This window comes from Mrakia frigida (assembly GCF_051309035.1).
Source record: "Mrakia frigida strain ATCC 22029 unplaced genomic scaffold BDY24scaffold_15, whole genome shotgun sequence".
In the NCBI taxonomy this organism is placed as follows: domain Eukaryota; kingdom Fungi; phylum Basidiomycota; class Tremellomycetes; order Cystofilobasidiales; family Mrakiaceae; genus Mrakia; species Mrakia frigida.
In genome coordinates this window covers 381,816-406,294 of record NW_027481266.1, presented here as the reverse complement: position 1 = coordinate 406,294, position 24,479 = coordinate 381,816, and the positions used below count along the sequence as shown (strand labels likewise).

General features: G+C 54.1%; 9 protein-coding genes and 1 non-coding gene across 10 annotated transcripts; 4 read left to right on the top strand and 6 right to left on the bottom strand.

Moving 5' to 3' along the window:
* The first annotated feature begins 96 nt into the window (after window positions 1-96).
* On the top strand, window positions 97-1,855 carry BDY24DRAFT_388958 (class I SAM-dependent methyltransferase). The gene is made up of 9 exons (XM_076640459.1): window positions 97-268; window positions 392-407; window positions 508-683; window positions 748-826; window positions 907-963; window positions 1,038-1,249; window positions 1,314-1,454; window positions 1,527-1,645; window positions 1,738-1,855. The coding sequence occupies exons 1-9, from the start codon at window positions 148-150 to the stop codon at window positions 1,825-1,827; spliced, it is 1,011 nt and encodes a 336-aa protein (XP_076496738.1). The 5' UTR covers window positions 97-147; the 3' UTR covers window positions 1,828-1,855.
* Window positions 1,856-2,007: 152 nt separating this feature from the next.
* Window positions 2,008-4,359, bottom strand: BDY24DRAFT_388955 (uncharacterized protein). The gene is made up of 9 exons (XM_076640458.1): window positions 4,190-4,359; window positions 3,744-4,121; window positions 3,486-3,595; window positions 3,126-3,364; window positions 2,994-3,057; window positions 2,882-2,905; window positions 2,365-2,782; window positions 2,133-2,256; window positions 2,008-2,053 (listed from the first exon to the last, which is right to left on the bottom strand). Exons 1-9 carry the CDS (start codon window positions 4,246-4,248, stop codon window positions 2,039-2,041), a joined length of 1,431 nt encoding a protein of 476 aa, XP_076496737.1. The 5' UTR covers window positions 4,249-4,359; the 3' UTR covers window positions 2,008-2,038.
* Window positions 4,360-5,007: 648 nt separating this feature from the next.
* On the bottom strand, window positions 5,008-5,096 carry BDY24DRAFT_t54. Its single transcript has one exon. It is a non-coding gene; the product is annotated as a tRNA-Ile (tRNA).
* Window positions 5,097-5,332: 236 nt separating this feature from the next.
* Window positions 5,333-8,010, bottom strand: BDY24DRAFT_388953 (uncharacterized protein). Its single transcript, XM_076640457.1, has 11 exons — window positions 7,860-8,010; window positions 7,608-7,771; window positions 7,086-7,227; window positions 6,804-6,920; window positions 6,610-6,732; window positions 6,453-6,542; window positions 6,296-6,388; window positions 6,097-6,210; window positions 5,900-6,016; window positions 5,631-5,823; window positions 5,333-5,552 (listed from the first exon to the last, which is right to left on the bottom strand). The coding sequence occupies exons 1-10, from the start codon at window positions 7,956-7,958 to the stop codon at window positions 5,662-5,664; spliced, it is 1,221 nt and encodes a 406-aa protein (XP_076496736.1). The 5' UTR covers window positions 7,959-8,010; the 3' UTR covers window positions 5,333-5,552; window positions 5,631-5,661.
* A 100-nt stretch (window positions 8,011-8,110) lies between these two features.
* Window positions 8,111-9,668, bottom strand: BDY24DRAFT_388950 (uncharacterized protein). Its single transcript, XM_076640456.1, has 4 exons — window positions 9,579-9,668; window positions 9,093-9,469; window positions 8,569-8,743; window positions 8,111-8,469 (listed from the first exon to the last, which is right to left on the bottom strand). The coding sequence occupies exons 1-4, from the start codon at window positions 9,636-9,638 to the stop codon at window positions 8,236-8,238; spliced, it is 846 nt and encodes a 281-aa protein (XP_076496735.1). The 5' UTR covers window positions 9,639-9,668; the 3' UTR covers window positions 8,111-8,235.
* A 224-nt stretch (window positions 9,669-9,892) lies between these two features.
* BDY24DRAFT_441362 (uncharacterized protein) lies at window positions 9,893-10,867 on the top strand (the record flags this gene model as incomplete). The annotated part of the gene is made up of 4 exons (XM_076644602.1): window positions 9,893-10,024; window positions 10,169-10,398; window positions 10,474-10,661; window positions 10,782-10,867. Coding segments are annotated over 3 exons (542 nt in total), but the record flags the coding sequence as incomplete, so codon positions are not given.
* Window positions 10,868-11,520: 653 nt separating this feature from the next.
* BDY24DRAFT_388944 (uncharacterized protein) lies at window positions 11,521-14,925 on the top strand. Its single transcript, XM_076640455.1, has 9 exons — window positions 11,521-11,877; window positions 11,960-12,049; window positions 12,156-12,231; window positions 12,321-13,296; window positions 13,382-13,760; window positions 13,853-13,958; window positions 14,042-14,114; window positions 14,195-14,406; window positions 14,481-14,925. Exons 1-9 carry the CDS (start codon window positions 11,780-11,782, stop codon window positions 14,670-14,672), a joined length of 2,202 nt encoding a protein of 733 aa, XP_076496733.1. The 5' UTR covers window positions 11,521-11,779; the 3' UTR covers window positions 14,673-14,925.
* Window positions 14,926-14,974: 49 nt separating this feature from the next.
* BDY24DRAFT_441360 (uncharacterized protein) lies at window positions 14,975-16,800 on the bottom strand. The gene is made up of 4 exons (XM_076644601.1): window positions 15,594-16,800; window positions 15,463-15,509; window positions 15,304-15,377; window positions 14,975-15,199 (listed from the first exon to the last, which is right to left on the bottom strand). The coding sequence occupies exons 1-4, from the start codon at window positions 16,704-16,706 to the stop codon at window positions 15,162-15,164; spliced, it is 1,272 nt and encodes a 423-aa protein (XP_076496732.1). The 5' UTR covers window positions 16,707-16,800; the 3' UTR covers window positions 14,975-15,161.
* A 2-nt stretch (window positions 16,801-16,802) lies between these two features.
* Window positions 16,803-18,715, top strand: BDY24DRAFT_388937 (uncharacterized protein). Its single transcript, XM_076640454.1, has 6 exons — window positions 16,803-16,989; window positions 17,072-17,126; window positions 17,201-17,286; window positions 17,357-17,569; window positions 17,646-18,303; window positions 18,377-18,715. The coding sequence occupies exons 3-5, from the start codon at window positions 17,278-17,280 to the stop codon at window positions 18,300-18,302; spliced, it is 879 nt and encodes a 292-aa protein (XP_076496731.1). The 5' UTR covers window positions 16,803-16,989; window positions 17,072-17,126; window positions 17,201-17,277; the 3' UTR covers window position 18,303; window positions 18,377-18,715.
* Window positions 18,716-19,072: 357 nt separating this feature from the next.
* Window positions 19,073-24,447, bottom strand: CPA2 (carbamoyl-phosphate synthase (glutamine-hydrolyzing) CPA2). The gene is made up of 14 exons (XM_076640453.1): window positions 24,034-24,447; window positions 23,560-23,883; window positions 23,169-23,428; window positions 22,886-23,046; window positions 22,724-22,804; window positions 21,647-22,632; window positions 21,323-21,518; window positions 20,603-21,222; window positions 20,447-20,504; window positions 20,103-20,346; window positions 19,936-20,012; window positions 19,774-19,837; window positions 19,623-19,694; window positions 19,073-19,533 (listed from the first exon to the last, which is right to left on the bottom strand). Exons 1-14 carry the CDS (start codon window positions 24,338-24,340, stop codon window positions 19,492-19,494), a joined length of 3,492 nt encoding a protein of 1,163 aa, XP_076496730.1. The 5' UTR covers window positions 24,341-24,447; the 3' UTR covers window positions 19,073-19,491.
* Window positions 24,448-24,479: the final 32 nt, after the last annotated feature.

The window sequence follows — 24,479 nt, the reverse complement described above, 5'->3', positions numbered from 1 at the left end:
TTACGATCTGATCTTCAGTTTTGCTTCAGCCCTGATATATCAAAGAATGGGAGAAGAGAGGGGAGGAGAAAGGGAGAGTTGAGCTCCGTCGTCCGAGCTCATTGAAAGCTCAGACCTCAACCTTCCCCTCCCTTCCTCCAAACCACCATGAGCTCGCTTCCCGAATCCGAAGTAGATAGATACTCTCTAGCAGGGACTTCGACTACCAGCTTCACACCGTCGATGTCGTCACTCTGGTACAGAGAGAGGGAGGGCATTCGATTCCAAGGTGAGCTGAGCTCCTCTCCCTCCCTCCCTCCCTTCCCCTTCCTCTCCTCCTGTCCCCCTTTCTCTCATGTGGCCGACTCTGATCTCTCTTTCTACCTCAAACCCCGGTTCCTTCAAATCACAGTCGTCAACGAAGCTTAGTGAGCCCAGGAAAAAGATACGAAGAGTGGAGTGGGAGCGAAGCTGGATCAATCTCACACGGCCCTCCTTCTATTCTCGTTCGCCTATCCTCTTTTCAAGCTTCTACCCTGTCGGTGAAGAACATCTGCAGATCGAGGATCTCTGGGACCTGATACGAGCCATCAAGTACTACGACGGACCTGGTCGCTGCTTCCCAAAGGCTCTCGAACCTCTGTTGAACGAGCTCTTGTCGAAACGAGACGCTCAGGTTCTCGACGTTGGATCTGGTCTTCGAGGTGAGTTTGGTGAGCTCTTCCTTCAAAGGGATCAACGCCTGAGCTTATACTCTCACCTCATCAGCCAAGTGGGTCGTCGACATGGCTTCTCGATGGCCTAGTGCAACGTTTGTAGCGATGGATCTCCTGCCGCCGGTCGAGACGTGAGCTTTCTCGTCGCTCTCTCTTCCTCTTTTTCGATCCTTGAAAAGATCTGACGTCTTCTCTCTTTCCTACTACGCAGTTGGTCACCTCCGAACTGTATCTTCGAGATCGCAGATTGCATGGAAGGGCTCCAGTAGTGCGTCTCATCTCATTTCGGCTGTATTTCGTGATCGAACGCGTTCTGATCTTACTTCCCTCCATTCAATCCAGTCAAGACGCCTCCTTCGAACTCGTCAATCACTCCTGGTTGAGCTGGTGGCTCCCAGACGATCTCTCCTACGCCAAGCTCGTTGACGAGGTCGCTCGCGTTCTTCGTCCAGGAGGAGTGCTGCTTTTGTCCGAGTTCTCGAACGAGGTCGTTCCCGAGGATGGTACATCGCTGGAGGAGCGTTATCCGACGATGGCAGAGTTTCAGGTCATGAGTGAGCTTTTCCTCTTCGCTCTTTAAACGCTCTGAAATCGAGCTGAAGCTGCCTTGTCTTTTAGATCGAGCCGTCGCTCTCGCCGCTGGCTCGAGATACCTCACCGACGTAGATCTCGTTTTCGATCGGGTTCTTCGAGACAGCGGGAAGTTCACGGATATACACGTCTCTCGTATTGATGCTCAGATTGGAGAGAGAGGAGTCGGTGGGTCGTTTCCTCATTCCCTTTCTTCAGACGTGTCGACGCGACTGACTTCCCCTTCCTTTCTTCTTGCAGACCCCGAAAAGGATCAAGCTGGTCAATACTCGTACCTCATGAGCACCTGTGGTTTCCATTCGTGGATGCAGGTTCTCGCTGGGGGAGCACCGGAGGAAACGCAGCGAATGGACGGCGGGGTGAGTCGTCTCCTTTCCCTTTCTCGTTCCCTCCTCTCCACTCTCGAGCCGAGACTAACATCGTCCTCTTTCTTCCTATTCATCCCAAACAGATCAAAGCTGAGCTGGAAACAACGCGGGAGTGTGCGCCTGGGAAGGGAGTGAAAGGGTCGGGGGTGTGCGTCTGGGCGAGGAGGATTTGATCGATCCATGCGATTCAGTCTGGTCAAAGTACCTCAGGTTCAAGCTCCCGAGCGGGAAAAAAAAAAAAAAGGCCATCTGCGAGTATGCCGCTTTGCTCGTTGTTCGGAGCTTCTCAAGGGAAATGTTAGCTGTCCATCGACGCGTGTGTTCGTTCTCTCTCTCTCTCTCTTTCAACGCAGCGTCCCACAAAAGTTCCGTCATAAGATTCGTTCACAAGATAAAGAGCTGAAAAAGGAGCCGTGGAGAAAGAAAGAGTCAGCTTCGGTTTCTCGTAAGTATGTCGAAAAAGCGAAACCGAACTCACCTCTCCCTCCCCACTCTCCGTTCTAACCTTCAGCAGTTCCTCAGCCTCTTCCCTCCATTTCCCCTCAACGAGAAGGGTCACTCGTTTCCTCATCTCTTCTTCCTTCATCCGAGGAGGTATGAACCTGCGCCGTCGACAAAGAAGAAAAGAAAAAGAAGAAGGAGCTAGTCAGCTCGACCCGTCTTCCCTCTCCTTCCTTCGACTCCGACTCCGAATCAGGATCCAAACTCACCTCCCCTCGAACGGCTTCTCCCTCGCCTCCCTCAACGCCTTCTCCAACCCCTCCCCATCCCCTCTGAACACATTGTACACGTAAGGCGGATCAAAATGCTTCAATGTCCTCTGCTGGGAAACCCATCTCGTCCTATCCTCCTTCGCGTTCACGTCCCATTCCAGAATCGGGTTGATGAACGGGGTACCTCTACAGAGAGCGTCGTACGGTGAGGGAGAAAGAGGTGGGTCTCCAATCCCAACGAGAGCGATGGAACGACCGAGTTGATCGAAGAAGTCGTGGGGTTCGAGGAGACCTCCCCAAGGGTTGAGGATGTGGAGAGCGGGTGGGAGAGTAGGAAAACCAGGAGTGACGATGGGTGCGCCGACGAAGGTGAGATTGAGGTTGGTGGAGGTCGTGTTGAGGATGAGGTCGGACCCTGAGGAAAGAGGGGACGAGCAGAGGGAGAGATGAGCGACGCGTCGAAGCGAAAAGAAGCGAAAAGAGAGAAGCGAGGGATTGGAGAAGTGAAACTTACAAGCGTAGTTGGCGTCGGTGAAGACTGTTGAGTAAGAGGGAAAGTCAGAACGAACGAACGACCGAAGACGAGGAGTGAGACGAGAAAGTGAAAGGAAAAAAAGAATGCTCACATTCCGAGTGCTTGGCGTACAAGAACGCCTGATTGACTCGTTCCGAATGAGGTACCAGAGGATCCTACAACATCATGTCGATAAAAATGAGTCAGCAAAACGATGCTGAGCTCGTTCGTTCGAGAAACTCACCTTTGAACACTCTTTCTCGAACGAATACCCTAAATCAAAGTTCGGTTCCCCTCCGTACCTATCAGGAGGTGGTTCCGGCGACAAGGTCCATCTTGAACCCAGCGGATGATTTGGCCCTGCCCAGAAGTGAAAAGAAAACACTTTCCAAAGCGGTATCCCGAGCGCGTCGTCGGAGGACTGTTTGATGCAGGCTGGGGATCTGAAGCAGTTGAAGGCGTTTTCTGATTTGACGACGATGACTGGGAGAGGAAGAGGACAGATTGGGTGAGAGAAGGAAAACAGGGTGAGCTTGAGCTTGAGCGAGAAAAGGGACGAAGAGCGAGGATATCGACGAGGGGTTTTTGGGAGGCGGTTGCTCACCTTTGACCCAGGGAGCGAAGAGATGGTGGTAAGCGATGGTTTGATTGAGATTGGCTGATACGATGGTGGTGTAACCTAAGCTATCCATGGTTCGGAAGACGGACATGGCCCTGGTAGGAGGAGGAGAGGAGAAAAAGGGAAGAAGAAGCGAACGAGGGAAGGAGAGCTCGAGGTCAGCTCTGTTGCTTCCTCTTCCTCTCTTCCTCTTCCTCCCTACGACTCCTACAGCTCTTCCACCACCACTAATCTGTTACCAACCATATAGTCTCCCCACCCGTCCACCCACTCCATCCAATTCGATACTCCTCGGCCGCCAGAATGACCACCATCTCCTCCTTCCTCCCATCCGTACACCTCTCCCCTTTCTGCGTGCACCACCACAACCTCGTCATCTGCTGATCATTATGGTCCTGTGCTTTTTCCGCCCAGTTGAACTCTTTCGGAAGACGAGTCTGCTGGAGGAGGGCTTGGAGGGGAGGGAGAGCAGGGATGGCTGAAGGGAAGGAAGTCGAGGCTGAAGGAGGATCCGCTCGTTCGCGGTAGGAAGAGGTTCCGTTGAGAAGATGGACGGAGAGGAGAGCGAAGAAGGAGAGGAAGATGAAGAAACTGATGGTGAGGAGAGGGAGGCGAGAGGGACTGAGAGAGAGAAAGAGGGTCAGTGAAGAAGAGACGGGGAGGAGAGGGAAGGAAGGAGTCGAGCTCACTTTGACTTGTTTGTTCGTGAAAGATCCGAGAGTCGAACGGCAGATTTGAAGCGATACATAACTGAGGGCCGTCTAGATCATCGAGCTGAAGAGAGAAGGGAACTGAAGCGATTCCGAGAGAGGGGAGGGAAGAAGAGGGAAGGGAAAGGGATCGGGGTCGATGTTTGGAGAGACCGCGCAACCTTCGATTCGAAAGCGCCGAGACGCGTCTTTTACCCCAAATGTCCACTTGACGACGCGTTTCCGAGGCAGGTTTTCAGATGAGAGCTGCTTCTCGATTTCTGAGCTGAGGAGCAGAGGGTAACGCTTGCGTTCCTTTCTCGTCCGCTCCTCGAGGCCTCGAACTCGTTTTTTTGACGCGTCTTCTTCTCAACGAGGAGTTGAGTAGAGAAGAAAAGGCGAGGTGTACATAGAGGAGAAGAAAGCAGAGAGTCAAGACGATTAAAGAAGAAACAGCATGGTGCTAGCGATAGATACAAAGGGAAAAGAAAGAGCGACTTGGAGAGCGCGAGGCAGAGAAGGAAGAGTACGACGAAGAGACGAGAAAAAGCAGCGTCACGAAACGATAAGAAAAGGGTACAAAAAACGAACTTAAATCCTCAAGAAGGTTGAAAAGAGAGAGAAAACGCGAGCGATGGGAGAAGAAGGAGAGAAGCGACGCGTCGACGTTCTAGCGCACACTTTCGAGAAACAAGGGGCGTTGCGGTACCTGAAGAGCGGAGAGAGCTATAAAAAAAAGAACTGGAGCTCAAAAAGATTCAAGGAATCCTTCCAGGGGAACGAGAAGACGGAAGGAGGGAAACGAAATCGCAGCAAAATGCCCGAGGTGAGGGTCGAACTCACGATCATCGGTGTTCTTGCAGGTATCCATATAAGTCCGAGGCCTTAACCACTTAGCCACACGGGCTCAACATTTAAGTTTTCGCTGCGCTTCCGACCGTGCGAGGACTTTCAGCGAGCGAAAGACCGGGCGGGGGGGAAGACAAAACAGACGAGACGAGGGGGACGAGGCGTTGGGGACTCCCAAGAGGAGATGAGGAGATGGAGCACGAGAAGAGGAAGATCGCACACAGGCTTTCTTGAGGCTCGTTGAGAAGGGGAGCAGTGAGAGAGTGAACTTGAGAAGAGAGAAAGCGAAGCAGGTTTGATTTGGACGTCATGATCATCAGAAAGAGTGAGGGGACCCAAAGTGCGCCCGTCGGAAGACCTGCTATCCTAGCGTATCCTACTGCTGGTGGGGAAGGGGCTCCTTGCAAAGAGTCCTCGTTGAAGCCACGACGGGCGAAGGACGACGCGTCCGGAAGCAGGAGGACGCGACTCCCTCCTGCCCTGCTGAGAGATCGAAAAGCGGATGAGAGGGTACCTGAGGAGATGAGGGTGAAAAGAACGCGTCAGTGAAGGAAGAGGCCGAAGAGAAGCGAAGGAGCAAGATTGAACTGACCTCGACGCGTCGACTCGACAACCAACCCACCCTACTCCCCGTCCTTCCCCTCGGGGAGGCTCGAGCGTTCGACCTCCGCAACCTCAACTGACTCCTCTACGGATGAGATCGTCTCATCGACCGCAGCGTCCGAGGCAGATCCGGTCGTCGGATGTCCCTTCGCCTCGGCGATTCGAACTCGAAGAACCTTCCACTGTCGACGCGAAAAGAAGAACAGGTCAGCTCTTGAGCGCCGAGCGAAACAAGGGAGATAACGGGAGGGAGCTCACCTGCTTGTCAATCTCATCAAGCTCATGAACGAAATCCTTCGCCTGATCGGCTAGACGCGCCTTCTCCTGTTTAAGAGCGACTCGCTTCTTTTTCTCGGAAGCGTCCTTCGCGTTCCACTGATGAGGAGAAAGAGCAAAGGGCACCGAATCAGCAAGACTTGAAAGAGGAACGTGAAAAAAAGGCGGAAGGGACGAACCTCCTCTCGAAGAAGACCCGCGGCGTCGTTGTTCATTTTGGCCTCCTTGACCAAAGCGAGCTTCTCCTGAAGGAGTATCTTCTTGAGTTCAGCTCCACGAGCGTCGAGAGAGAGCTGATGTCAGATGAGAAGAAGGGAGAGAGTCAGAATCGAGGGAACGAGAAACGAAGGGAAATAAAGGGGCGAGAAGGAAGCTCACACAACGTTCGATTTCCGAGACCTTTGCTGCTAGTTCCGATCCAGCGTCGAGCTCGGGGACAGAAACCGTTGATTCCGACGAGTTGGCATCGATCTGTTGGAGGAAAGTAATGTCAGTCGAGAGGTGAGAGCCATACCGGCTGAGCGAAAGGACTGACCGCCGCAGAATCCAAACTCGAGTTCGACGCGACGGGTACGACAAGATCGGCGAGTTCGACCTCCTTGGAAGACTGTTGACGAAGTAGCATCTGCGAGAAAAGACCGAGAGCTGGTCAGCTATCGAAGAGGAAGCACGAAGGATCGAAGAGTACTCACCTTCTCCTCCCACCTCAACTCCTTCAACTGACTCTCGAGCTCGTCCTTCTCTTCCGTCAAGTTCAGCCTCTCCTCCTTAGTAAACAGCTCAATGGCCTTCTCCTTGACGTCCCGTTCCACCCACTGTGCAGAGAGGAACAGAAGAGGTTCCGAGGTCAGCTCCCTCCTCGGATTCGTCAAGGATCGAAGCTCACCTGATCCCTCAGCTCATCAGCCTTCGTTCGGTAATCCTCCATCTGTTTACGAGCTACATTCGCCTCCTCTCGCATGTAGAAGCCTTGTTTCTTGTCCTGGACGTCCGATTTAAGCCACTAGAGAGGGAGAAGGAGGTGAGGAGGAGAAGGTCAGCTTCGTGCGAGCTTTGTATGAGAGCTCAAGCTCGTCCGTTCCACGAGCTCTCCCCCTCGTTTCTTCACCCATCTCGAACGCAAAGCATCGATGCGGGGTGATGTACGAGAGGAAAAGATGAAACTCACCTGCTCTCTCGCGACCTTCAAAGCCTTCCTGAGCTCTGCTCCCTTCTTGACCAGATCCTTCCTCTCGTTCTCGAGGTGTCCCAGCTCCCGATCGTCGACTCGGTCGAGGAGGAGTTTGAGTAGCATGAAGTTTGCGGTCATTCTGTGAGAACGAGACAAGTCGAAGCAAAAGAACCGAGGTCAGCTCGAGGTCGAAGGGAAGCTCGAAGGAAGGGAGAGGTGGAGGAGTCGCGAATCAAAGAGCTCGAGGGAAAGACAGCTCCTTCTCCCCTTCCTGCAAAGTTTCGTAGCTCGATCTTGAGGTCATGCGTGTGCTCCTGTATATTCCCTCCCCCCGTCTCAAAGATTCAGAGGACCGAGGGAGCTTCTATTGAGTCCTGGTCGATCCAGAGCTCCTGCCCTCGACCTCCTCCACCCCAACCCTCCCAGCTCTTGATCCCTTCCCTCTCCAGCTCCTCCTTCGTCTCGAGCCCACAGCTCCTCAACCATGCAGAACACGAGAGAGAAGCCGTTCAAACTCACATGATTGCTAGCATCGCCCACTGCCTCAACCCAGGCTTCTTCCTCGCTACAGGAACCTCCTCCACGACCATCGGATGAGGAGTTATCGTAACTCTGTATCGGTAAGGATCCTGCTCCTTTGGAGTCCGAGAGGGGAAGATAGAGAACAGGCGAGTAGAGACGACCTGAACATACGAAACAGAAAGAGCAGGAGATGAGCGAGAGGTCAGCTCGAGGGAGAAGAGAGAGGGAAGGAGGTCAAGGAGGACGAACGGAGCAATTCGGATGGACTTGGAGCTGTAGAGCTCGATGAAGAGAGAGAGCTGAAGGTCTAGGTATACGAGTGAGAAGGAGAGGAGTGATTGCGACCATTTCTGTGCGAGAGAGAGAGAGGAGAGGGGAAGGGAAGGGTGAGAAGGTGAGGGTTCGGAGAAAAGAACGAAGCTCACAGGGTTCATTTCGGTGGGAAGGGAGAGGTGTCCGTCACGAGCCGAAACTAACTAGGATTTTCCCTTGCTGGATGGTTGAAGAGAAGATCATGATAGAGTCGTAAGATAGTAATACAGTCTGCGAAAGAAAGAAAGTGGTCGGAGAATCCTCTCCTACAGCGAGGCGAGAGAAGAGAACGAAAGAGAGAGCAAACGATAGACTAGGCGACCTTGCTCTTGAGGTTCTGGAACTTCTCGGACTGTAGCAGCCATGGGAAGAGCACGGGGAGTATCAGCTTCCCAAAGTTTGGGAGCTGAACCGAAAGCAGACTCACCAAGACTTGAAGCTGCGAACTCGTCGAGCTCAACAGGCTCTCTCCCAGATCCTCTACCTTATCCCTCGCCTCGTCCTTCGCACTTTCCAGCTTGTTCGAGAGTGATTCGGCAGCGATGGCCTGGTGGGAACGGAAGGGAGAGAGGGCAAACTCGATCAGCATTCCCGCTTCAAAGGACGCGTCGTTCGAATCGACGAGGGAGAAAGAGAGAGAACGCACCTCAGCCTTGAGTTGAGCAGCCTTCTCTCGAGCAGCAATCTCAGCCAGTCTGACTCTGTAAGCAGCATCTCGGGATTTGTCTTCCTCCATGGAATAGTCGCCGGCAGGTTTGGCAGGAGGTCCGAAGAGATATCGGTCGTTGAAGTAGAGCAAGAAGACGCCGGACATGGTGATGCTGAGAATCATACAATGAAGAGAGTATGGGGTTAGTCAGGGGAGCATAGGAAGAGAAAAAAGGAGCTGGAAGGGAGACGGAGGAGAAGAGTCGAGCCTAGAAGCGTGAGAAGAGACGAGAGCTAACTCAAGACGTCTATCCTCACCCTGGGATCCTCTGAAGAGGAAACGCCCTCTCCTACCAGCTGGCTTCTGCTATAGAAGCGAGACTTCTCGATAGCTCGAAGAACGGTAGACTCGAGCCACCGTAACCATCGCATCTCGGAGGGAACTGAGACAGCGACGTCCTCCCTCCCCTCCTGTTCTCCTCCTTCCTGACCTTCGTAGCGAGTGAAAGAAATGAGACTCACGCCATGAAAAGAGGAACCTTCCAGTGCAAACCCTTCTCAGAGATCTCCCACTTGAAGAGATCCCATTCCGTCCCCTTGTAGATCCCCAGTCCGATCTCACCCGGTTGACCTTCAGGCGTTCCAGGAGGTGGTAGGAGCAAACTTCGAGCTCCCGTTTGGACTCCAGACCATCTTCCTCCTCCAGGGATGGGGGCTGAACCGAGAGGAACGACGGGAGTGAAGCGAGGAGCGGGTCGAGTGTGAGGGTAGACGGTCTCTCGTTCGCTGAGTTGACCTCCTCCGATCGTGGCTCCTGGGACGACGTTTCGGTTGATGGCTTGACCTTCGAGAGCTGTGGATTGAGAAGTGGGAGGGGTGGCGGCGTAAGACCGAAGGGACTGAAGTTGGGAGAAAAGAAGGGAGTAGAGATGAAAGAAGGGAGGAAGGGAGGAGGAGGAGGTCAGGAAGGGGGCCTCGTGGGGAAGGGACGGTTGGTTCGGGACGAACTGCTGGAAAGAGACGAAGAAGATTGGACGAAGTTCGAGTTGAGGAGCGTAGAGAGATCATGTTGAGGGAGTGAGGTTGGATGGATTGTCGTGGTTGGAGGGAAGAAGAGAGAGTCGCCTGAAGAGCCCAAAGTTGGGCCGGAGCGAACGACCCGATTCGACGCCCTTGCGCCCTGCTTTGTTTTGACTTCTTGACACTTTCTGCGACTGCTATAGAAACCTGAGACTATCAGTTCGCTTCTGAGAGAAAGAAAATCTTCACCTGCCAGCGAAAATGTGGAAGAAAGGGGCCGAAGAGAGAGGGCAGCTTCCCCACCCCGTTCCCCTCCTTCCTCCTCAACTCCCATCTCCTCCTTCGTTCTTCTCTCTGGCCCTCTATCGCTCGCAAGACCATCCATGCTCAGTCTCAGGTCTCCTCATCTTCGTTGCCTCAATCCTACCTCTATAGTTCGTCCAGAATCTCTCTTGGTCGCTTGTTGATCGCCCTCCATCTCGACGACCTCGACCCGAAACCGTCGAGCTCACCTCTTCCCCTCCCCTCCCTCCTTCTTTCTTACCCTCTCCACTCTACTCTCAACTCCCAACTTCCAGATCCGAACCATCACCACCTCTTCCTCCCTCTCTCGTCCCGACGCTTCTTCCAAATCCTACACTCCTCGGCCTCTCCCTCATCGACCTCGAGCCCTCCCAGCTCGCAACCCTCTCCCTCCGCCTCCCTCCGACCAGGAACTGCTAGACCTCCAGACCCAGGACGAGGCCAAGGAGAAGAGGAAGCAGAGGATCTTCGCCGCTCAAGTGCTCGTTATCTCTGTGGCTCTGACGTGAGTATTCGTTGTTGAAGGGGCGCGCAGAGGCGACGCAGAAAGCTGACTTTCCTCGCTCCCTTCTCCTCCCAGATATGGATACACTCGTCTGGAGGACATCTTCGACGATCATTTCCCTACTGTGGTACAGAGGGATACCCTTCTTACGAACGACAACACGGTAGCTTGGAAGATCAAGCAGGGATTCCTCTCGGAGGACGGGAGGACGGTTCTCAACCCTCACGACCGTCCCGATCAGACGGTTTGGAGTGATCCAGCAGGTAAGTCTGCGCCTTCCTCGTCGATGCTTACTCACTCTACTTACTTGAGCTTGGTTGTACTGGTCTGAGTTACCTTGCCGCCTTTGCTGACCAGGCGCCGTTTGATCTCTTTCGAAGCAGAAACGGACGTACAGATCTCCCAGTTCCGACCTCCTGCTCGTAGATAGTTGCCAATCTACTATCTTGATGAACTCAGTTCATGAGCATCTATCGCCTTTTCGTTGAGCTCTTTCGAAACGAGAGCGTTCGACCCGTTCGTCTCTTCGCGCATGGCTCTGGTCTCTCTTCTCCTCGACCTTACGACCGGCCCATCGTCTTTTACAGACAGTATAACGCCCAAATTAGACATTTTCCCGCAAAGTACTGCATCCGTCCAGGGTGGCCGGTGTATTTGAGTCAGTTGCGTCGAACGAGACGCGTCGAACTCGCGAAGCCTTCCTTACAGCGGAGAATTGCGTCTGGAACAGACAAACAGACCTCTCTATCAAAGTTGCTTCAGTAAGATAGTCCTTTCCCAGGGGCTCGCTCGAGATGGTTGACTGAAGGAGAGAAGAAAAGGGCCAAGGGGGAACGGTGTGCTCCAAAGCGTCGTGCGAGCGCGTTTCTGCTCGAAGAGGGACTATAAGAGGATCTAGTAAAGATGATTAAACATATAGCCAGGCTGTGTTTAGTGCCTTGGCCTTTTGGGATTCGAAAGATACAGAGAGGTGAGAGCGTTCGACCTCCTGGGCGATGCAAGGCCTAGGCGTTCGTCTTTTCCCACCAAACAACAGCCAGCTTCCTCATGTGATGGAATTCAAAGAACGAGAAGGATTTTTTTTCATACATCCTTCGTTAAGTCCAGCAACTCAGTAGCCTGGCAACGAAAGGAGCAGAAGGAGTCGAGCGCGGCTGTCTCACGACCTCGGAAACACAGAGATAGCGCGTTCGATTCGAGAAGGGAGATAGATCTTCTCGCACCTGAAAGTCGACCCCTGTACCTTGGGTTTTCATTGTCGGCAGTTTCCAGGTTAGTAGACTTCGTTGAGAGAGACAAACCGCGCTGAACGGATGGCTTTCCCGCGTGAGCTTTCAAGGCCAGGCTTCCCTCAACCTCCCACCAAGCCTCTTCTCACGATATGGAACCTCCCCCACCCGCGAAGCACGTCGACTCAGCAGCAGTCGAGACTCTCAGGAACTCCATCCAAGGAGAAATTGTCATGAAGGACGGAGAAGAGTTCGTCCTTCCCTTTTCCTTCCCCATCCTCTCAGGTCCAGACATTCCTCCACTGATTCCTTCCCTCCTTCTTCTCTAACAGCTTCAAAAAGTATACCACCATCTTCAACGCTACCATCACTTCGGATTCATCGTTTCTTGTTCGACCTTTGAACGCTCAGGACGTCAGCGAGTGAGCAGAGAACCCTCCTTCACCTCCTCCCCTCCACCTTAGTTCCACCCCGTCCCTCCCCGACCCCTCAAGCTCATCTCTCTCGCCTTCCTCTCATTTTTTTCAGAGTCGTCAAGTTCTGCAATCAGCATGGTCTCACTCTCTCCGTCAAAGCTGGAGGTTACGGAACGCATGGCTGGGCGGTACGTTCCTCGCTCTCCCTCCGGTCTCCTCCCTTCCTTCTTCTCTTAGAGAACGCTGACACGTCCTCCTTCTGTTCATGCGTCTATAGATTTCCGGCGAAGTCGTTGTAGATCTCTCTCTCATCAACTCCATCTCTCTATCACTTCCAACTCCCAACCACACTCCTCCTTCCTTCAACATCCCTACCTCTCCTCCTCGTTTCAAGTCCTCCTCTTCCTCCTCCCACTCCTCAGATTCATCTCACGGAATCAAGAGGTCAAGAATGGACGCTTTCGGTAGCAATGGATCAGCAAGCACGAGTACCGGTGGATCTGGGAGCGGAAGTGGGAGTGGAAGTGGGAGTGGGAGCGACGGACAGGCTTCGAGAGCCGGGAAGCGGGCGAGTCGAGTGACGGACGAGACTGGATGGGGAGGGAGCAGCAGTAGAAGGGTCGATGAACGAGGAGACGACTCAAGTGGCGAGGAGAGAGACTTCCGAGACTCTCCTCCTACTCAGGAAAATCTCAGCAACGCGACTTTACCCATCCCAACCCTTCAATCCTTCCTTCCTTCGACGACCTGGGTCAATCCCGCCTTCGATTCCAACTTCTCCAACTTCACACCAACCTACCAGTTCCCACCACCACCACCACCTCCTCCTCTCTCTCTACCTCTCACCGCCGACTCCCCATCGTCCATCGCCTACTCTCCCTCCTCGGCGCTCGTCAGCCCTTTCTTCGCCTCGAACGGTCAACCTTACTCCTCCGCCTCTTCTTCTTCCTCGACCTCCTCCCACCCCCAATCGTCTCGATCACGCCCAGGAAACCCACCCTCAGTACCTCTCGCCTACGCTACCTTTGGAGCAGGATGCCTTCAGAAGGAGGTCGACGCGTACACGTCGAGCGACCGACTCGGATCGTTCCACGTCCCCTTCGCTGCTTTCCCTGTTGGATCAGCGGTGATGATCTCAGGAGGCTTCGGATTCCTGACGAGGCAGTATGGATTGAGCATGGACGCTCTGGTTGAGGTTGAAGTGGTGATGGCGGACGGAGAAGTGAAGATTGTGAATGAAGGAAGCGATCCAGGTTCGTTCTCCTCGTCCTTCTTCGACCGTCTCCTCCTCTCCTCCTTTCCTAAACTGACTTCCTCGTCCCTTCCTTCCTCTCTCAGATCTCTGGTGGGCTCTTCGAGGTTTTGGTCCCTCCCTCGGAATCTGCACTCGCTACATCTCCAAAGCGTTCCCCGTCTCCGTCGTCTTCTCCGGAAACATCATCTATCCCTTCAACCGCTCCACCGCCGCTTCCTGCCTCCAACACTTCCGAGACTCTATCCTCGACGCTCCGAGACAACTCTACGCCAACCTGATCTTGACGGCTGGACCCGAGAGTGGCTCCGAGCGAGGAGGGATGGAAGGGATGGTTGAGGGCAAAGGGAAGGGAGGAGGAGGAAGTGGAGGAGGTGCTGTGATCGTGATTCAGATTTGTTGGAACGGTGGAAGGGAGGAGGGTGGGGAGTGGGTTAGGAAGATCTGTAACTGGCAGGGAGAGCAGTGAGTTGTTCACTTCTCATTTCGTCTCGTTCAGGCCGCGTCGCTTCTTTCAACGAACTAACTTGACCCCCGTGTTTATCTGCTCGTCCCAGGTGCCTCTTCAAGGACGTCGAGGAGAGATCGTTCGTTCAGCAGCAGGATTCCATCGCCAACGTGCTTCGAGGAGGAGCTGGTCGAAAATGGTTCATCAAGAGCGACGTTCGTCTCGTCGCCTCCCTCTCCCTCCGTCCTTCTTCCCCAATCACCGCTGACCTCGTCTTTTTTCGTCTTTTTTCCTCCAGCTTCTCAACGCTCTTAGCGACGACATCATCCACGAGACAATTCGGATGTTCCGAGACATCCCAGACGGCTGCTGTTCGTTCTCTCTTCTCTTCCCTTTCTCGACGCACTCGACCCTTCTCTGACTACTTCCCCTCGACGCGTTTTCCTCTCAGCCTGGCTCTTCGAACTCGCCGGAGGAGCTCTAGCGGATACCACCACGACCTGCGTCCCCGTCGAGCATCGTCAAGCCAACTTCAACCTTCTCGCTCTCCACCAGTGGCCCATCGAAGAGTCCGCCGCCGAGGACGAGAGATGTGTCAAGACTGCCGACGACTGGATCACCAACGTTATCGCTCCTGGGAGCCCAGGAGGAGCTTTGCCTTGCGTGAGTCTACTCTCTTTGCGCGTCTTCCTTCTCGTCGAAACTGACCTCTTCGACGCCCGCTTTCCTCGCCTTAGTTCGTCAACAAGAACTCTCCCGTCTCCTACGTCGCCAAATCGTTCGGAACCGAGAATTGGAACAGGTTGAAGGAGATTAAGAGGAGGTTGGATCCTACGAACCTGTTCCGTTACTCGCTTGGAGGAGGGATCGGGACTCTGGAGGAGGAGGAGGAACAAGAGTCGAAGGGCAAGGGGAAGGCTTCCAGTTGATGTCGTCTTTGCTCGAGTCGCACCTTCCCTAGTGGACTTTTTTCTACGTTCGTTCGCCGTACCTTTTTCTTGTCATTTTCTTCCGCTCTGTTTTCCTTTCGCTGCTTTTTCTCGTCTCTTCGTCCTGCCCTCCCCTGCCTCGCACCTTCGCTCTTTCTTCTCCCTTTGTACCTATCGCTAGCACCATGTTGTTCTTTTCTAATCGTCTTGACTTTCTCTACTCCTCTCTCATTTATGCACACGTTCTCTTTTCCTTCTCTGCCCGCCTCCCCTTCTAAACGGGAACGCACGAAATGTCCCGATTCGAGAAGAAGCTGATCGTTCAGGCGCGAGATTTTGTCTAAAGCTAGTAAATATCTTCTAATCTGCCTATAGGGACTCCTCTCGAGGACGAATCGATCTTGAGCGGAACCTCCTTCTTTGAATCGAGGCGATCCTGGAAAGAAAGGTGGACGACGGCGAAGTTTCGAGGATGGCGTTGCCGATGAGCTAGAGATGATGTCCAGGATCTGAAGGGGTAGTAGGATCTGAAGAGGGGAGATGGATATCAAAAAAGGGGAGGGGAAAGACGAGATCAGGGAAAGCTCATTAGCGACGCGTCGAGGTTCGAAGGAAAGGAAAGCGAACTCACGAAAGCTGAGATGAATCCCACCGAAGACGTTGTTAATGCTTTGAGAGAGGGACTTTTGAGGGTAGATGTGGTAGCTGAAAGAGGAAGAAGAAGGAAAAGAGAGCGAGAGATCGGCGAGGGTTTGAAGTGTCGACGGGAGCACGGAGATAAAGAGCTCACTGACGGCCGTAAGAAAGCAAGAACGAGGCGACGAGGAGATCAAGAAGCTCATTCCTGAGAGAAGAGGGAGGAAGAAGAGTCAGGCTGCTGCTTGAAGAGGAGGAATGAAAAGAGAAACGAAGTCGATTCACCTCGACGGCATCTCCTCCGAACGTCTCCTTCAATCCCATCACCGTCCCATCTTCCTGCCTCCAAGTCCATCCCTCTCCCCAAACGATTTCAGAACCATCCCTAGTTGACTCCCAAAAGGATCGAGGGAAGCCTTCGAACACTAAGAAGTGACTCGATGCGAAGGAGAGTCGTTCCAGGTTTTGTCGAACGTCGTTGACCCCCGTTCGCTCGTCCTCGTCCGTCCCGAAGTCGAGTCCAGTAGGAGGAAGAATGACGAAGGGATGATCCGACGTGGATAGAGGTCCGAGCAAGTACAGCTGCGATACGATGTCTTTTCCGAGTCCGTCCAGGGTGATCTCGATGCGTCGAGGAGGACGGGTAGGGTTGACGAACAGGTTCCAGGCCTCCTCTCGTTCGACCACTGCCTGATCCAGCAAATCATCGGACCTCGGTATATCGGTCTCTTGAAGGATGCTCTGGAGCCCTGCTTCGAGGAAGTCGTCCCACTCGTCCCCCCAGGCCTCTGCACCCCTCTTCTCGAACTCGAGTTCACGCCCTTCCTCCCACTCTGCTACCAGCCGCCCAAATACTACTTCCCACCAGAGATCTTCTATTGACGTCAATTGAGGGTCGGGCAACCTGGACCAATCGCCTCCTGGCGGAGATCTGGCTGAACCGCCGACGAAGAGGAGGAGACGGTCGAGACGAGGGAGGACGGTCCGTTCGAGCTTGATGTGGATGCGATCTGGCCCTTGGTTGTTTTCGAGAGACCTCCTTGCGGGCTCCAAGTCCATGGGGACACGAGCGTATCCGTCGACGTCGATCCAGAGCTCCTTGACGAAGGAAGCTTTCTCCTCGTTGTCCTCTCCGACGAGAAGTCCGTTCTCGGGATGGAGGAAAGTCGACCACTCCGTTCCATGGACGATGGAGATGGTGGAGTAGTAGAGAGGGATGGCGAGTTGACGAATGCCTTTGGAAACGATTAGGAGGTGAGATGTTCCGAGAGGAGGAGCGAGGAGGTCGTTGGAGGAGGTGGCAGAGGAGGAGGAGGAGGAAGGAGAGGCGAGAGGAGTGAAGGCGAAGGAGAGGATTCGTTCGAGGACTTCCAGGGGAACTCGAAGGGGAGCAGACATGATTTCTCGGAGAGGGGGAGTTTGAGGGGAGAAGGAGAAGCTGGGTAGCTCGAAAGTGGGAGATTCGGGGAAAAGGAAGAGAAGGAGAGGGTGAAAGATGGGAGGGAGGAAGAGGGCTGAAGCTCACGTCAACTTTGAACCTTCCTCCCTCTCGTTTTGCTTCCACCCTCCACCATCGATTTTCACACTTCTTCACTTCTTGTTCCCGTTCGACTATACACTGAACTCGCACCGCCACCATCTCACCTGCAGAAATATCGTGAGTTCATCAACGGGACGAACTGGAGGAAGGTGAGCAAAACAAAGGAAGGGACGAAGCTGACCTCCGAGGCTCCTTCTTCTCCTCCCTCTCTCAGAAACTACAGCTCTACCAAGCTCATCTGTTCCACCAAAGGACACTCTCGGTACCTAGGATACTATACGTGAGACTTTTAGACTTGCTTGAACTCTCTGGAGGAGCAGACTGAAGGACGAGGCCCGACGAGCTCATGACATTCTCAGCTCTCCCTCTCCTTCAGCTCTTCTCCCTCCTCGTCTTCGCCTTCCCTCGTCGAGTATCGCTCTCTTCACGATGAACAAGGTGAGGAAACTTGCACGAGATTTAATTGAGCTGCTTCTCTCGCTGCTGACTCTCTTCTTTCTTCCTCCAGATCGCTCCTCGTCGTCGCTTGCCTTGGGACGTGCTCCTCCTCGTCTTCAAGCAGGCAGATCCCTCAACTCTCGCCGTCCTGGGTCGAGTCTCGCACGACTTCCTCACGGCTACGGCTCAGGAGCTGTACAAGCTCGTGGCGGTGACGTCGGTGAAGCAGTTGGAAGGGTTTTTCTGTAAGAGGACGGTGGCTCAGGAAGAGAGGAAAACGAAGGTGAGCTCGCTTCCCTCCTCTTCTCTCTTCCCTCTCTCACTGACCTTGCAATCCACTGTCTCAGAACTCATCGAAGACATCTCGAATCAATCCCCACCTATCCCTCTCCCATATCCACACCCTCATTATCGACTTCACCTCCCTCTCCTCCCGCCGCCGCGTCCCCAACTCCCTTTCCCTCTCCTCCTCCCGACTGGACGATCAGCGACCTCTTCTCCTCGAGCATCTGGAAGTCAGCTCGGACTACTCGAAAGTAGAAGTCCTTCGGCTTCTATATTCCTCCCTCTTCCCTCGCTTGAATCCGACACGATGCTCTTACAAGATCGTCGGACGAGCTCTTCCCCAGGCCCACTGGGTCCATCTCAGCCACAACTACCCAACCCAACTGCTCGGATGGACTCAGATTCAAACCTTGGATCTCAGTGGAGTGTTCCCTCGCGTCTTCCTCAACGGCCAGGACCATCTGGCTGGGCTTCCTCCCCCCTTCCCTGATCACCGTCGAGTCCTTCGACTTCGCGTCGCTTCCCTGCTCTCCTCCTCCACCGGTAGCGAGTCCATCATGGATATTATAGGGAGAAATCCAGTCTTCTTTGGTCTTGAAGAGATGCAGGATGGATCAATTGTTCTGGTTGTGAAGTCGGAGGAGGAGAAGAGGGAAGCCGAGGCTGCAGTTCAGACGAGTCAGAGGATCGAGAGGTGGAGACACGTCTTCATTGTTGAGCTCGAGACCTAAGGTGAGTCGAATGTTCTACCCTCGATCCAAAGTAGTCTCTGACTTGTCTTCCTTTTTTTCGCTCGTCCCTTCAGCCATTCCTCAACTTCTCCTTTTTGACGCGTCTCGTTCCCTCCGTTCCTCTTCACTCCACTTCACTCCACTTCACTCCCTCCTCTAATTCCATCCTACCCAACATCGTCATCCTCAACCTACACCCACACTTCCGACTTCCAACGTCTACCCTTCCTTCCTCGTTCAACGGTTCTACAACCTCCACACCCTCCTCGCTTTCCTCGTCGTCACCTCGGTCGGTCGTTCGCTTCGTCCGTTCAATCCCTCAGATACGAGGAGCCCCTCACAGTTAGTACTACACTCCGCTTTTTCCCGCTGGTGTTCTCTGGGATGACATCGAGATAAATCAACGTCGAGCGAACTCGTTCGAATCGACGCGTCTGACTCCTCTCTTCTCTTCTTCTCGCCAGTCGTTCCTCGGATTCGATCCTCGTCGAAACTGGGAACGGCTTTGTTTGAGCCGGATGGATGGTGGAGTCGTAGGGCTGCTGGTTGTCTCGGAGCCTGGAGGCCGGAGAGGAGGGTCACTCGACGCGTCGTTTTCGTTTCAGTCTTGATCATGAACCACCCCCATCAGCTTTGCCCATTGCTTGGATCCAAACCTCGAACGGGAAGAAGTGAGAAAAAAACACAACCTTAGGAGGGCGAGTTTAGACCACCGAAGAAGGAAGAAAAGGAGAGGGTCGCTTAACTTTCCTTTCCGCTTCGTCCCTTCGTCCTCCGTCTCCTTTCGAGTCGAGGTATGTACAGCAGAGAGAAGCAGAGGGTTCGCAAGTTGTATAAAGATCGCACACAGTATGGGGATGATGCACTACTCGCTTCAACTACGGAAGCCCAAGACCAAAAAGAAAGAGAGATGATTAAGAGAGAAAACGAACGAGAACACAGAGCTGAAAAGGGCAAGAGCGTTTAAGAGGGATGCGAAGGAAGGAAATGGAGATATGCTAGGAAACTGAGGGTGGGCGTGTGAAGAGGGGGAAGGAAGGGGAGGATGATATGGTAGAATAGGGAGGGAGGAAAAGGAAGGGGAAAGAGACGCCGACGCGTCGAAAGAAATCGAGGAACGAAACGGTGTAGTCTAAGGACAAGAAAGAACGAAGGAAGCCCAGTTTTGGTGATGTGTGTGCTGGCGGGCTTATCGGATGAGTCGCTCCGCGGGAACCCACTCCCTCCAAGACTGCGAAGGAAACAAGAAGAAAAAAAAGGAATGGGAAGGTCAGCTTCGAGCTCGTCGACGACCAGTTGAGAGACGAGAGGCAAACGAACCTTGACTTCCGAGGGGATTCGACCCTCCTGGTATCCATCGAGACCTCCCTGGGGCATCTTCTTGGCGAGAGACTGTAGCAAGAAGACGGAGGAAAGAAGCAGTCAGCAGGACGTCGTCGACGAGAGAAGGAGGGAAGAGAGATAAACGAACCTCAACGAAGAGCTGAGCACATCGGGCGTTGTTGATCAAGGGGATTCCGAAGTCGACGGCGTTCCTGAAAGGGAAAAAGAAGGAGGAGGGAGGGAAGTCAGCGACGGAGATTGAAGGACGGAACGGGAGACGAGAAAGGAGAAGAAGGAAAGAAAGGCTCACCTTCGAGCCACGTAGTCCTCATCCAAGATATCCGTTCCTCGCTGCCTAGCCAAGTTGATAACAGTCTGGATCTCGTGCTAGAAGGAGGGAGAAAGAAGCGAAGGAATCGAGAGTCAGTCCTCGTCTTCGAACTGAACTCGAAACGCTCGAACGAAAAAAGAACTCACCTCCTCGAACACCTCGTTCAACTTTCTCTTGTCCTTCACAGGGAAGAAGATCTTCTTGCAGGTAACGTAAGGAACGGCGTTGAGGAACTGCTCGACGACGGGCGAAGAGCAGTAGAGCTTGAACCCGAGCTCGATGAATCCTTTGGCGACGGATCGCATCTCGGGCTTGGTGATGTCTCCTCCGATGAGGACTCCGGACCCGGCTCGAGGGATCTTGAAACCGTTGACGGAGAGGAGGGAAGCCCTGTGGGGAACGAAAGAAAAGAAAAGAGATCAGAGGGAGGCGTCAGGGCGAGACGAGACGGGACGGGAAGGAGGGAAGGGAGGAGGGAGAAGCGACCCACCAGTAAGCCTCGTGGATATCGGTTCCGAAAGCAGCGACTTCTCCAGTAGAGGCCATCTCTGAAAGAGAAGGAAGAAAAAGAAGGCGAAGAGATGGTTCAGTCGCAGCTTCGACGAGGAAGAACGAGCAAGAAGAGAAGAAGAGAGCGACGACTCACCGACTCCAAGGAAAGGATCCGCTCCTCCCAATCGAGTCCACGAGAACTGAGGAACCTTGATGGCGACGTAATCCCTCTTCTCCTTCATGAGATCGATAGGCTCGGGAACGTTGATGTCCATGATCGCAGCGGTAGCGACGCCGATGAAGTTGTGACCGAGGACCTTGGAGACGAAAGGGAACGACCTCGACGCTCGGAGGTTGCACTCGATGACCTTGAGGGCTGGCTCCTCGTCGACGGTTCCAGGCTTCCTGATGATCTGCATGTTGAACGGTCCAGAGATCTCGAACGCCTTGGCGACCTTGACGGCGATGTCCTTGAGTCGAGCGAGGTCGGTCTCGTGGAGGGAGAAGGGAGGAAGGACGAGGGTGGCGTCTCCAGAGTGAACTCCGGCGTTCTCGACGTGTTCGGAAACGGCGTGGACGAGGAGCTTGCCCTTGTGAGCGACGGCGTCGATGTCGATCTCCTGAGCGTCGTCGATGAACTTGGTGATGACGACGGGGTGGTCGGGGGAGACGTCGGCGGCCATGCTGAGGAAGTGGTCGAGGGTCGATTCGTCCCAGACGACGTTCATGGCGGCTCCAGAGAGGACGTAGGAAGGTCGGATGAGGACGGGGTAGCTGAGAAAGAAACGAAGAAGAGAACGAAAGATGATCAGCATCTGAAGGGACGAGGAAAGGAAAGGAAGAAGGGAAGGGAAGAAAAGACGCGTCGACTCACCTGACTTTGTTGGCGAACTCCTTAGCGGCGTCGAGGCTGGTCACCTCGACCCAATCAGGCTGGTCGACTCCGATGCTATCGAGGATGGACGAGAACTTGTGTCGATCCTCAGCGTTGTCGATCATATCAGGGTCGGTTCCGAGGACGTTGACTCCGGTCTGCTTGAGTCGAAGAGCGATGTTCTGGGGGAGTTGACCTTCGAGACGCGTAAGAAAAGAAAAAAAAGGAAGGAAAGTCAGTCAGCAACGTTCTCGTTCGACGTTCGAGTCGAGGAAAGGAAGAAGTAGAGAGAGGCGAGAAAGGAGGAAAGGGAGGGAAGCTCACCTCCGACGGAAACGATCACACCCTCCGCTCGCTCCAACTCGTAGATGTCCATGACCCTCTCGTACCCCAACTCCTCGAAGTAGAGCCTGTCGGCCTCGTCGAAATCGGTCGAGACGGTCTCGGGGTTGTAGTTGATCATGATCGTCTTCTTGCCCATCTCCCTGACGGCCCTGGCGCAAGTGACGGCACACCAATCGAACTCGACGGACGATCCGATCCTGTAGACTCCCGATCCGAGGACCATGGTTCCCTGCTCGTTGAACTCGAGGTCGTGGCTGGTAGCGTTGTAGGTCGTGTAGAGGTAGTTGGTGTGGGCTGGGAACTCGGCCGCGAGGGTGTCGATCCTCTTGACGAAGGGGGTCACTCCGAGCGACTTCCTGTGAGCTCGAACGGCGTCCTCGTTGGACTTGAGAAGGTCGGCGATCTGAGGATCCGAGAACCCAGTCTTCTTGGCCGTTCGCATGAGCTCGACGTCGACGTCCTCGAGAGCGGTCGTCTTGAGCAGTCGGTGGATGTTGACGATGTTGTCGAGCTTGTGGAGGAACCACTTGTCGATCTTGGTGAGGTCGTGGATTCGGTCGACGGTGTAGTCGCAGTTGAGCATGGCGTGAGCGATGGCGAACAGGCGTCGATCCGAGTTGTTGGCGAGAGCCTCGTCGAGATCCTCGGGTTGCCAGTACGGCTCGAACCCGGTGAATCGAGGGTCGACCTGTCGGATGGCTTTTTGGAGGGACTCCTCGAACGTTCGACCGACGGCCATGACCTCTCCGACCGACTTCATGGCGGATCCGACGTTCCTCTCGACGTACTGGAACTTGGCGAGATCCCACTTGGGAATCTTGCAGACGATGTAGTCGAGGGAGGGCTCGAAGCAGGCGGTGGTGGTCTTGGTGACGGCGTTGGGAAGCTCAGGAAGGGTGTGTCCGAGAGCGATCTTGGCGGCGGTGTAGGCGAGAGGGTATCCGGTAGCCTTGGAGGCGAGGGCACTGTAGGGAGAGAGAGAGAGAGAAAGAGGAAGGTTCGAGGTCAGCGAAGAGAAGAGAAGAGAAGGAGGAAACGGCGACGACGACGACGAACCTCGATCGGGAAAGACGAGCGTTCATCTCGATAACCATGTACTCTCGCTTGTTGGGGTTGAGAGCGTACTGAACGTTGCACCTGAAAGACGAAGAAGAAATCGAGTCAGCTTGGAAGAAAGAAGGGAGGGAAAGAAGGGAGGATCCGAAAAAAAGGACTCACTCTCCAACGACTCCGACGTGTCGAACGATCTTGATGGCAGCGGTTCGAAGCATGTGGTACTCGTCGTCCGAAAGCGTCTGCGAGGGAGCGACGACGATGGAGTCTCCAGTGTGGGTTCCGAGAGGATCGAAGTTCTCCATGTTGCAGCAGATGATGGTGTTCTGAAAAGAGGAAGGGACGAAGACCAAAAAAAACCCTTATCAGCCTCGCGTCTCTTTTCCCCTCCCTCCTTCCCTCCTCCTCTCCCCACCGCCTTTTCGAAGCGAAAAAAAAAAAAACTCACATCGGCAGCATCTCGAACAACCTCGTACTCGACCTCCTTCCATCCCTTGAGCGACTTCTCGATGAGGACCTGAGGAGACAAGCTGAGCGACTTGGCCGACAAATCTCGAAGCTCGTCCTCGTTGTTGGCGAACCCTGAACCGAGTCCTCCGAGCGAGAAGGCGGATCGAAGGATGATGGGGTATCCGATGACGGCAGCGGCCTTGAGAGCAGCGTCGACGGTTCCAACGGCGGTGGACTGAGCGGCGGGGATTCCGATCTCTGGAGGAGGGAGGAAGGAGGCGCGGCGAGGAGGATGGAGGGTAAGAGATAAGCGATCTGAGCGAGTTTTCCGAGACCAACCTCCTTCGTAGAACCTTCGAAGCAGTAGAGATAAACGAAGGTTTACTAACCGTTCAAAGCCTGACAGAAAAGATCCCTATCCTCCGAGACCTCGAGCGTCCTAATGGGAGTTCCCAACACCTTGACTCCCAATCGATCCAGGACTCCCATCTTGTCGAGCTGGATTCCAACGTTCAAAGCCGACTGACCTCCGAAGGTGAGGAGGATTCCATCCGGACGTTCCTTCTCGAGGATGGAAGCGACGTAGTCGGCGGTGATGGGGAGGAAGTAGACCTCGGAGGCGAGGTGATGGGAGGTTTGGATGGTCGCGATGTTTGGGTTGATGAGGATGGTTTCGATGTTGGACTCCTTGAGAGCTTTGATGGCTTGGGAACCTGAGGTAAAGATAAAGAAAGGGAGGAAGAAGAGTCAGAAGGAAAGTTTGTATTCTCGAAAAGGGAAAGATAAGGAGGGAAGGGAAGGGAGGAGGGAGAGATGGGGAGGGAAGGAAAGAAGGGAAGGAGGAAACGAGAAAAAAGACTCACCAGAGTAGTCGAACTCTCCAGCCTGTCCGATAGACAAACCTCCTGATCCTACTACGAGAACCCTCTTGACATCAGGCCTCTCGATCTTGGGCAAGACTTTCGCCGAGATCCTTCGAGCGAGGTCGGAGGGAGAGTTGAGGGTGTGCTGCTCGTCAGGGTTGTCTCCGTTGTAAGACCCGACGGCTGGAGCAGCGACGGCTTTGAGGGTGGTCGAAGGACGGAAGGACCTTGTAGGGGTGGTGGAGAAGAACCTGGTCGCCGTCGGGAGACGAGCGAGAGGTCGACGAAGAAGACTGGGTCGAATCATTCGTGGACGTTGGGGAGGTTGGAAAGGGTTGGTTGTTGAAAAAGAGGGAAAGGGCGGGTGTTTTGGGAGGGAGGCGGGTTAAGGGTGAAATTCGATCTGATCGATGATATACTAGAGAGATAAGGAGAGTCAGGTTTTG